The sequence below is a fragment of the Haliotis cracherodii genome, unplaced genomic scaffold, assembly GCF_022045235.1.
Source record: "Haliotis cracherodii isolate W230 unplaced genomic scaffold, xgHalCrac1.p SCAF_19, whole genome shotgun sequence".
Lineage (NCBI taxonomy): Eukaryota > Metazoa > Mollusca > Gastropoda > Lepetellida > Haliotidae > Haliotis > Haliotis cracherodii.
Genome location: NW_027266274.1, coordinates 15,284,422 through 15,296,229, shown reverse-complemented (window position 1 = coordinate 15,296,229; position 11,808 = coordinate 15,284,422). Strand labels below are relative to the sequence as shown.

General features: G+C 37.9%; 1 protein-coding gene across 1 annotated transcript; it reads right to left on the bottom strand.

Moving 5' to 3' along the window:
- Positions 1 to 608: 608 nt before the first annotated feature.
- LOC139466982 (delta-like protein B) lies at positions 609 to 6,297 on the bottom strand. The gene is made up of 6 exons (XM_071248693.1): positions 6,198 to 6,297; positions 5,039 to 5,077; positions 3,833 to 3,952; positions 3,379 to 3,495; positions 1,980 to 2,096; positions 609 to 688 (listed from the first exon to the last, which is right to left on the bottom strand). The coding sequence occupies exons 1-6, from the start codon at positions 6,295 to 6,297 to the stop codon at positions 609 to 611; spliced, it is 573 nt and encodes a 190-aa protein (XP_071104794.1).
- Positions 6,298 to 11,808: the final 5,511 nt, after the last annotated feature.

Here is an 11,808-nt window from a genome sequence, read left to right as displayed (position 1 = left end):
GCATATTTTATTTATTATAAAGTAAACCGGTCCTTATTCATCATGTTATACACAATAATAGAATAACACCCTTCGGTAATAATTGCTCACTGTCACAGTAGATAAGAAGTAGATAGCATTTACTCTGTGTCGGTGGTCACTGGGGGAGAGTTCCACGTCATCAGTAACATGTCATCAATGGCCTAAAAGTAACCAGGGACGAATTTTGACTTCTTATCTATAGTGAGGTAATTACATTGTAATGAAACAGACAAGTACAACATAGCCCTGAAATGCAGACCCGAATAACACACAGTGACGTGTTCTTTTCTAGATAAACTGCTGGGGTTCCTCTTCGCAAATATGTTCCTTTTATCCGCTGTTCAAATTTCTGATCAGGATAATGCTTTTTGTAAATGTCATCAGGAAAACTATCAGTACTTTCTATACACTAGATCTACTGTTAACAATAATGAATGATATTACTGTGACCAAATTAAGCAAGTGTCTAATTAACACAAATAATTAATCATTACATTGAATGCAATCTATATCTACTACTACCAACTCTTGTGAGCAAATTGTACACATCAAACAAACAGTATGGTCTTGTTCCGGTCCGGTTGTATTCAGTTGAGGTTCAGCTGTGCGAGGACAGCAACAACTGTGAGCAGAAGGAAGTGCCGGGATATCGTAGACGCATCAGAGGCTGAAATACAGGACATTCATGTCTGCGTTATGCCTGTTGCATTATCATGTTCATCATTAAATAATGTTATGAAATGTGACCAGATAACCTTTCCATAAAGCCTGTTAAATTATAGATCCCGTTTAGCATTACCCATCCAGCATACTTAATTTAATTTGTAACCTAAATCACCGTCAACAAACTCAATATGTTAATGAAAATGCATTTTTGCAACAGATTCAGACTGATTGCCAACGCCATGACAGTCATGCTTAGTGTCAGATTCCCATGAGGGGTAGATGATTCATATAATTGGCATAGATTATTCAGACTGTGAAATTGTACATTGAAATAGTTTACCATCTGCACACAGGTCTCCTCCAAAGCCCGGAGCACAGACACATATATCCTGACCAGTGGTGTCAGCCTTACATGTTCCGCCGTTTAGACAGGGAATCGCATCTGTGCACTTTGGAGCTTGAAATAACAACACATAAGAGCGTGGCAAGGTTATTAATTCATGTCGAATTGGCCATTGCTAGTGAAACGTAAAAAAAGGATATTATTCACATTTATCCATGCCAAAGTTTCTCTTTGCATGCTGATGATCATGTAGAATGCCATGATAAACTTAAAAATCCAGGATGATCAACAATTGATTATATTATATTTTTACTCATTAGACGAATGGTAACATGTTTTAGGGTGTTTTGTTTAATTCAAACATCACGTTCAACACAATAAATGAATCAAACTAACAAATATTAAGAAGAATAAGCTGAAAACATTTCCATGTTGCATTCATTTGATAATGCATTTAATACATGCCATGTATCTAATGACGGCGTGGCATCGATGGGACAGGAAACGCGCACCTTTTCGCGAACACCTGGTCTCGTCACTATGCTCATGATATAGACGGAAACGTACAATTGACTCTGCTTTCATCAGAGCTCTCTTATGAAGATGGAAGTGGCTTTTTTCGTTTTTATTCATCGAATGATAACGAAAAAAGAGGTCCTATCGTGTCTCCACCGTAGCCAAATCTAAGCAAGGGCTATTCTCGGAGCTGTCTTAAACCTATTGCTAAGTAACCATTCTTACGATACAAAGCTAAGACAGTGATCTTTAAGTGAAAATTAAAGTTAGTGTTTATGCGAAAAATGTGTTTGGAAAGAATTGGCGTTAATGATAATCTTAAAACAAAGTCAGTATAGATTATTCATCAAAGTGTTAGTTAGCTGACACGACCCCTCCAGAAACCTTATTGGTATTTGAAGGTAACGATGATCAAAACAAGAATATATTTTACCGTCAGCACACAGGTCCCCTCCAAAACCTGGAACACAGAAACAGATATGCTGGCCAGTCGTGTCAGCCTTACAGGTGCCGCTGTTTTCACAGGGCTTCGCATCTGTGCACTTTGGAGCTTGAAATATGAAAATGAAGAGAGGGATCATCAAATAATGTATAATACATGCAGGTCAGATGTGCTATGTATAACGGAAGGAACTGAGTTTCACCTTTTGCCATTATCAAGAATTCCATGACTATATCCTAAGCCAACTCCAAGACAAATACAAGGTCCTGTGTTTCTAGTATGGCAATAGCAGACGAAGACGTGACGACCAAATCAAAGAAATATATCTGGAGATCAAGGGTAAGTGTAGATAGAATGATAACCACTTTTGAAGAAGGGCTTGTCAAGATACATGAGAAGAATGTTGCACAAATTAACCACATGCGTTAGTCTTATGATTACGCTAAAGACACATACAGTATTTTCTCACCAGGTTTACTTGTCTAACGGAGAAGGAACACTTATGGCAATTATGGAAGAATAGACACAGGCTCTGTACTATCTATTCCACTTCATTGGAGGAGGTAGTCCAGATCATGTGCTAAAGTGCACAGTACTCAGCATGGTTGGTGTCAGGAACCTTTCTCTATCTACCACACATATTCAGGAGGATTCTACACAAAAGCAGAACACTCTTGCACGTTGAGTTAGATATTGTGGTTTAAGTAATGAGTCACGTTGTACAGTTGATACAGCGTGTAATGGTGGGATTGAGTCTTTACGAAATGAAATTAAAGCCATGGAGAATATATTTAACAATGACATTGGATGTACAACTTCGGTGATTGCCTCCAAGGCAAAGAACATTCATGAACTTTCTGTAAAACTAGAGGAATCGGACGCAAGACGGATTGAAATTAGCAAAAGAAGTCACTAAAAGACAGGATAACAGGCCTTGAACATGAATTGCTATACGTCAACTATCAAATTGACGCAAAACTGAAATTCCTGGAAAACAAGATTACCAACATCCCTTCCAAGATAAAGACAACAATAACAGAACATGACGTATCAAAATATAAGAACCAGTCACGTGATAATAGCTCCGACGCCAAGTGGACGGAGGTGACATCATCACTGATAACAGAGCACCCACGACACATCGTCCTTGTAACTGTTCCAACTGCTGACAGTGATGAACAATAGACTACAAACACTGGTCGCCAAGGATCAAGTAATCTAGTGAACCTCTGTGATACAGAATATGTGTTGGAACTTTACACATATATTTCCCATGGCCTTGAAAACATTGAAAGGTGATGATGATCAAAACAGGAATATGAGGGGTAGATGATCCACATGATCGGCATAGGTTATTCAAACTGTGAAATTAAACATGAATATATTTTACCGTCGGCACACAGGTCCCCTCCAAAGCCTGGAACACAGAAACAGATATGCTGATCAGTGTTGTCAGCCTTACAGGTGCCGCCGTTTTCACAGGGTTCCGCATCTGTGCACTTTGGAGCTTGAAATATGAAAATGAAGAGAGGGAAGATCAAATAATGTATAAGGATGACACAATTTTATGGATAATAACTTCTTTAATACTGTAAAAAGCGACGTTCGGAAAAGATGCTTATATCGTTGTCAAGCAAGACTGAATGAGGGACAGAGTACAGAATATATACATATATGTGATGCGTAACCAATCTCAGCGATGATATTACAACTCAGATCAGTATACTAAGATAAGCAAATAGTGCTTGAACATATTTAAACTGTCTTTGTAGAAATTTTAAATCTTACGACCACCAACGACATAAAGCGAACACGGAGACTAAATGTTAGATGAAGGGACTTACCAAGTTCACATGTATCTCCCCCATAACCAGTGTCACATGTGCAGGTGGCAGTACCACCACCATTATCTGTACAGGTTCCTCCTCCATGGCATGGATCAGTGCTGCAAGCATCTGGAGTATCTAGGATCATATAATGAGTTTAGGTGATACCTATCACGCAGAATGTTTGGTTGCAAAACTGATAATATGTGTGCTTATTTAAGTAAAATTTCATTTCCTCTGAAAGAGACATCAGTATAAATGTTCATAAGGCATTGGCGTCCTAATATTACATATATCCACAGTATGTGATGATCGTAGACGTTAATATTTTGATGAATGTTCACTTTCTAATTGAATGTCCAGTCTATTATAACCTGTGCCAAACATATTGCACCATTACCTTTGTATATGGAGAGATCTTACTTTATTTATACACTGTTTTACCTAAAATATGTCATTCACAAAAAAAACGTTAGAGATAAACTGACATTACGCTCTTCGCGTTTGTAAAAATATAAAATGTCAACGCCAAAGAATAGGCAATCTTGATTAACGACCGAAGCAGATTACTTTAGGCGCAAAGCAAAATAGCCGTGAACATTATATGAATGGATCACTGAAAATCAGTCCTAACGGTACCACCCGGCCGCCATTCACACAATTTCCGTGAGAACGTAAATATGTGTTGCCTGACGCCGCACAGCAGTACCCTGCCATGTGACGGTGGACTGTAAACAAACTAGACAATCAAGTGATGGACCAGAAATTCTCGTGTCACGATAGCGCATTTACTGATTTTGTTAAAACGATAAACTATATGTTTATAATGAATTATCTCTGCTGTGTCCAAGTGAAGGGATTTTGCTGCATATAAGCAAACAAAAACGTTTAAGAAATATGTTCGTTTTGCAACAGTAGGTGTCAGTATTAATGTCTCGGCTCAAACACTTCTTGTATAGGTGACTCAGCATAGGTAAATGCCACTCTCCCTCAAAATGTCTTAAAACTTCATTAAGCATTGTACGTGGGACCCAGGTATAATGATTGATTGATTGATTAAGTATTGTGTTTACTTGTGAATCAGAGATTTACCATAGGTTTGAGGATACCTGACTGTTAATAGCACTATGATATCAGTCACGTACTGTTCACATGGGGGATTCCTGGTAGGTAGAGACAGGCACAGGAAATTACAATATTGTTGCTGTTGTTTGTATTACTTACTTGCGATACACTGTCTGTTGAACACCATTACAATGAGGCCTGCAGCAAACAATATAATGCTCTGATAAGATGTAAAATGTATCTGACACAACCTTTTTTATTTTTAACTTTAAGCTGTTATATTTATCAAATTCAACAAAAATGTCAGATTTACACTAACATAATTACGGTTAGAATATTTTAAATCGTCAAGAAATATTTTCCAATATATGCTTACCCCACATGAACAAGCATTCTGTATGAGTCTTCATACTGACTTCAAGCAACAGACTTCGCTTGTAGTGCAATTTGTGACTAGAGTCATTTCATTTTATAGAGAGTTAAATTGCTCGCTGCGCACATATTGCGTACACGGGTGCAGATTTGGAGGCGTTACTTGTTGAGTGATTTATTGTTATAACATGTTGAAGACATGTGTTGTGTGTTATACCAACGCACATGAATGAATTAGAAAAAAAACCCGTTACACCCAAATATATAATACTGCAGATTAATGCTAATAAATCAGTTAGATATACACAACTGTTGACAGATTAATTTATGAAAAAGAAAAGAATTATGTGGTGTCTATTTTGTGTTGTTATTTGTGATAATTCTCAAATAAATATTTATTTGAACAAAATGTAAATGCATGTTACAACTGAATTATAATATGTACTTTTTGTATGTTTGTAGTAAATCATATCAAGACGGGTATGGAAAACTATTCATTTATTCATAATGGTGTAGATTCCCTGTATACCAGCAACATATTTAGGAGAAAGCACACGTTGATGAATGTGTGACATGCACGTTGTTTACTTTCAAACAGCAATCTGCATATGTGCAGTGTACAGGTATGTTACACACTTCACATAATGATGGCTCATATATACTCTTTTATAAAAACAAAGCCAGATTTGTGTGAGGTAGGAAAATACATTTATACGAGGAACCGTACGAGGTATTGAGCAAAAATGTTGTGGAGAGAACAATTGTAGTCATCTCAGTTATCGGTAGATAGGAAAAGTTCAAGGTGAAGGTCAGCTGCCATCAATAACGCGCATGTTCCCCATTGGAATCGATAGCGGCCTGACATATCCTGCCTATAGAAGAGACGAATGTGCAAATCACATCCTGGGGAAAGGCAGCCCATTCGGCCTGCAACACAACAGCCAACTGGTGCAACGTCTGGGGTTGTGGTTGACGTCGGCGTAGCCGTCTATCCACTTCATCCCACAGGTGCTCAGGGGTTCAGATCCGGGGATCTGGAGGGCCATGGGAGAACATCAACATTGTTGTTGTGCAGACAGGTTCTTGTAATCCCTGCTGTATGTGGTTGAACATTGTCCTGCTGGAATACACCGTTGCCGTTGGCTGCAATTGGGAGGATGTGTGGTTGGGGAATTTCGTTGTTGTATCGTTGAGCCGAGATATGGAAAGATTGTCCTAGATATGGAGAAAACCTGTCCTGGCATGATGAGAGATAGCCGCAAACATCATAACGCTATCCTCACCAAACCTGTCCACTTTCTCTACGCAGTTTCCGGCGTAACGTTCTCCTGGACGTCTGTAGACCAGTACTCTTCAATCCCCTCGATGGAGAAGAAATCTTGAATCGTCGCTGAACCAGTCATCTGTCCATCGCAGTTGAGGCCATACCCTGTGTTGACGACACCAATGGAGTTGTTGTTGACGATGTTGTCGACTCAATATGACGCATCGAACAGGAAGTATTGCTCTTAGACCTTTTGCTTTTAAACGGCTTCGTACGGTCTGGTCGGAGATTCTACGCAGTCCGGGCATATGAGATTCGGTTGAGGTGGCTGTGGCCTTCCTTTCACGTAGGTGGCGTAGGTGAATACTCTTTGTCGTCCCGGCCTTGGCCGATTACGTGTTGATCCATTCTGTTCAAACTGACCCAAAAGCTTTGTGATGGTGCTGGGCGCTACATTGAAAACCCTGGCTACAGCTGATCGGTATTCCCCTGCCTGCAAGCTGCCAATGACGTTGTTTCTTTGTACGTCTGTTAATCTTGGCTTGTTGTTGAACTGTCACGGATCGATTGACGCAGATGTCAGGCAATAAAAAACGCTGCATTTCAAGTGCATACAAGTCAAAATGTCTTCTGGGATGGGCACAAATAAGAAAAGGGCATTTATTCGAGAAGTTTTACTTCAACTTTAGGTATCTCGATGATCTGATATCGTTCAATAATGGTCAAATAGCCAATTCGATTCTACTAACTTACCCACCCTAGCTAAAAATTCATTTTCATACGCCTTGAGGTACAATCGAAGGTTTTGAAGAATGTCATACTATTGCAACATTCAGAGGGTTTGATGGTAGATATGTGAAGGTCATTTCTAGATATGATATCTTTGACAACGATGGTCAACACTAATTTCCTTTACGCCCAAGGGAATCTGCTTTGGCAGATAAAAGAGACTGATTATCCTCTGGTGTTTGTTTGTTTCTAATTTAGTCATGTTATTGGTGCTTTCCTTTCGCAAAGATGAAATACATCTTTATAATTCCAATATTTAATTATTTTAAATCAATCGGAATAAATGCATTTTAGTGAAGTGATTGCACTTCATGACATATTCATACATAAGAAAGTGATTCCAGCATAATTATTTGTGTTTTCTTCATATAAAAGCTTTCAAAGGTGTGTAATACATAGTATAATCAGTTCTTCTATGATGATTACCATATGGAAAAAATATGGTGACTGTTACCTTTCACAAGGGTCCTTGAATGTATATTCAACCAGAGACTGTGTGTAGCAGGTGAGGTCAGAAGTTAAAATCCGGTTATAAGATCTCTAGTTGAAGGATGTATTCGGTACTTGCGTGTTGCATTAGTTGTGACCTTGACCTTTAATGTCTACTAATCATATAACATAATGGTCAATTGGACATAAAAGTTGTTATTTCAAATGTGTTAAGAACATATGTGTCAGACATAGTTGGACATACTACTGATTGCAATCGAAACTGTTCGATTCTTATAAACACGTGTTTATGAACCACTATCAAATAGTGACGTTAACGAAGTGTTGAGAGTATCCTTCCCCATCTGTGGTAAAGGGACTCAAAGACACGCAAAGGCAAGTCATTTGTTTACTTGAACAACCACGGGAACATATGGTGCATGTCAAAATAAGAACATCTATATTTTGCCAGTGCTGCATCAAATTTGGAAATGTCCTGCGCATGTCTACCATTTGAAAACCATTTGAAAACTTCACTTAGGCCTCTTTGCAATACTTAACCCTGATCAAATAGCTTTGAAATCTTCGTAGAAAGAGTATGCTCGATTGTACCTCAAAAGAAGTGTGCACCTAAAAGTCTCCTAAATGTAACCAAACTAGTCTATTCTGAAGTGCTTTAAATGTTCAAAGTGTCATCAGACATGTTCATGCCAGTGGCAAGGAAATTGGCAAGGAACATAACAACCTAATAGAATACCCAATCACAGTTGCCATAGTTTGATCATGTTCAGGTAATGGTGCAGGATTACATTTTTGTGACATCATGGTAGAGACGCACACGAAACTTTGAATGGTTCACTTTCTTTTATTATGCTTTGATGGAGTAGAAGTGCAATGATTTATTATTACACTTCAAATGTATTTTGATGATTATTCTTTCTTTAGATATACATAAGCATAATTTGCTCAATATCGTTGATAGACGATCCATAAGTTCTCCAATAGCGTTCTGTCAACCTTGGTCGTGTCACTCAGTGCTTTCACAATACACTAAGAAGTTTATGGTCAAATATAGCTAGATGCCAATAAAACAAACGGATGTATAATGTACTCCGAAACAAAGAACCAGTGGCCATCCATATGTTTTCATATTTTGTTGTTTAGAAAAACATACTCAAATACTGATTTTTTTTTACAATTTTACCGGTGATCACTCGGACTGGTAGATATACCCAATTGGCCTCAAAAAAATATTTTTTCTTTTTAAAAGATAATTTCAAATGTATTTTTACTTTCATATTCTACACAGAAAGCTGTGTATTATTCTTCAGGTTTTGGGGGAATTTTGGGTGATTTCCATTTCCATTAGATATGTGCAGCAAATGGAATGGGGGAAAAAGTTTGAGGGGTGACTTTCTTGTTGATTGTTGATTCCAAAAACGGGTTAAGACTACAACTGTCTGTCTCGACAAGTGGTATGATGTGTAAGACAAAACATCGATCAATCTGTAAGGCTAAATAATCCATATAATCATAATTATTAGTAGTTTTCAGTCAATAAATTGATATCATCACAATTAATTTTGCTATTGAGTATACGACATGCATAATCAAAACGCAGGCGCAAGGGTGCACCAATCGTCTGATGCACCACTGTTGTTTTCAGCATAATACAAGTGCTGATGGGTTTCCAACCATGATGAAGTGTTTGAGACCTGCACCACTTTAGTGTTGCTTTAAACATACAGCTGACACGTTCACAGCTCTTGTTGGATGGTCTACGATATGACTGTTTGTGAATATATCTTGAACGTAAATATTTATTACATGTGGCTGCAAAGTTTGCTCTAGATGAAAAGACATGTTTGCAACATAGAATATGTCTTCAAATAATAACTTTTCACACGGTATTCAAAACTAAGCAGCCAGCGACCAACGTTTTTTTATCACCGAGTTTTAGCCACATGTACAGCATGCAGTCTATTTACGAAATGTCATAGCAGCTATGAAGGAGGTGCCCTTAAATAAACTGTTAAAGATTAAATCAAAGGCAGTATGTCCAACAATGCACTAGTATTAGGATGTATAGGGGTAGAACAAAGAGTGTTGTCCTGTTAAGATAAGACAACGGTATCAAATGCGCACATGTATCCTCATAGTAAAGTAACAACATTCGTAAAACGAACATTCAACAAGACGAGTATAATCTGATTTTGTTGATGTCCATCATTGTTAGAATAAAGCGACAAAACTCCTTCCATATCCAATAGAAATCTCTGCATCAATCAGAGTCGATTGTACGATTCCGACTATATCATGAGCATGTGTTTATGAATCATTATCAAATAGAAATGACACCAGCTTTTCACGGAAAGGTGAGCGTATCGTGCCCCACCGGTGGCACCCGTCACAAACACATGCAAAGGAAAATTAATTTTTCACCTGTAAAGAACAAGGGAACATATGGTACAAGTCAAAATAGGGAATTGCATCAGACATCATTTGTGTCACTGATGCGTCAAATTTGGAAATGTCCTTCACATGCCCACCATCAAACATTTTGAAAGCTTTACTGAGACCTTAAATGTTGTAACCTTGATCCAACAACTCCTGTGCAAGAGTCATTAAGTATCAAACTACCGTCAGTTTCTTGCAACATGTTTGACACATTCGTGTCAAGAATAAATTGGGCGAGAATAAATTTCGTTATTGTCTTGTGATTTGCCAAACCGATAAATACTACTGTGAATGCAGCTAACATTTAATCACATGGGTCTGAGATTGAGGTAGGATATTAGTCAAAATAAGAACTGTACTACTTAATATAATTTTGATGCAGTGAAATATATCTATAAGATCACACTTTTCAAATTCCTGATATTAAACTGAAAGCATGAAGTCACACGTACTGAATACATTTGTGTATACATCCTTCTAGGTATCAAATTGAGTATATAAAATCATAAGAATTGACCTACGCTTATGACGCATAAACAGTGAGGGCCAAACATGATATATAAGACATCGTAAGCTCCACGTTCATACAGGTTAGCTTTCACTCTATGAAGGTTCATACTGCAATGAACTTACACACACTGAGAGTCAATTCTAAAATAACTTATATATATATTTATTGACCTTGATTGGAGCTTTGCTCATTTTGACTGCTCTCAACGAGTCTTTTCTCTGTAACCATCATGGACCGAACACAGCTGAAACATCACAGGCTTGTAAGTTTCTTCTTGTGTACATCTGGAATTTAGTGTTTGTACATGTAGATCAACACTGACAACAATATTTGATAAATGATCAGTTTTGTTGACATTTTAACTGCAGAGAATATCCAGGTCAGCTACAGTGTCGTGGCGTTATTGTTTTAATTTAGATGTCATAACTGGAATATCTTTTCAATCCTATTGGCAACAATCTTGGAATAGATAACTTGGAACTTGGTAAATCAATACCTACTCCTGTGCAAAGATTCATGCGTTTGACAAAAGGTTCACAAGACAACCAATTATTGTCCTGAAAACTGATTGCATCTACTAAATAGAATTATGTTTGGTGAGCATTTTGATCTTAGTGTATTGGTGTAATTGTAGGTAGATAGGTACTCGTCAGTTGTTAATGACAGTCTAATCTCAGCAGCCATTGCTGAAATGCATCATGATTTGTTTTATTTGACATCTTAGATACTACATACCCACTATACTTTGACGGCAACAGATCCCCAGTAACGTGTTGTTCTGACAACAAGAAAACATTCTCTGCAGGAGGTACAAACACCTAGTGTGCTGGTTGTTGAACAAGTCAGGCACGTGGGGCCTAGCTGTGATGAATAGCCGCGTTCCCAGACGAATGTTAAAATGATTGATGGCAAGGGTACATTTAACGATTTTACGAGAGGTCTGGGAACACAGCACAAAAAAGTAGCAAATTGAACGAGAGAGGGAGTTGCATCCTAGTTCGAATATAGAATTTACTAATTATTTTGCGTTTCGTTCAAAGACACTGCTGAACAACCGACAACGAACATGTAAGCCCAACCCCCCACCCCTTTCTATAACATGTTGAA

Coding starts and splice junctions, on each gene's coding strand:
- LOC139466982 (XM_071248693.1), bottom strand. CDS start 6,297: ATGGCCCTCCAGATCCCCGGATCTGAACCCCTGAGCACCTGTGGGATG. Junction 5,078..6,197: donor CAACCCCAGACGTTGCACCA/GTTGGCTGTTGT, acceptor TGTTTGCTGCAG/GCCTCATTGTAATGGTGTTC. Junction 3,496..3,832: donor GGGAGATACATGTGAACTTG/GTAAGTCCCTTC, acceptor TCATATTTCAAG/CTCCAAAGTGCACAGATGCG.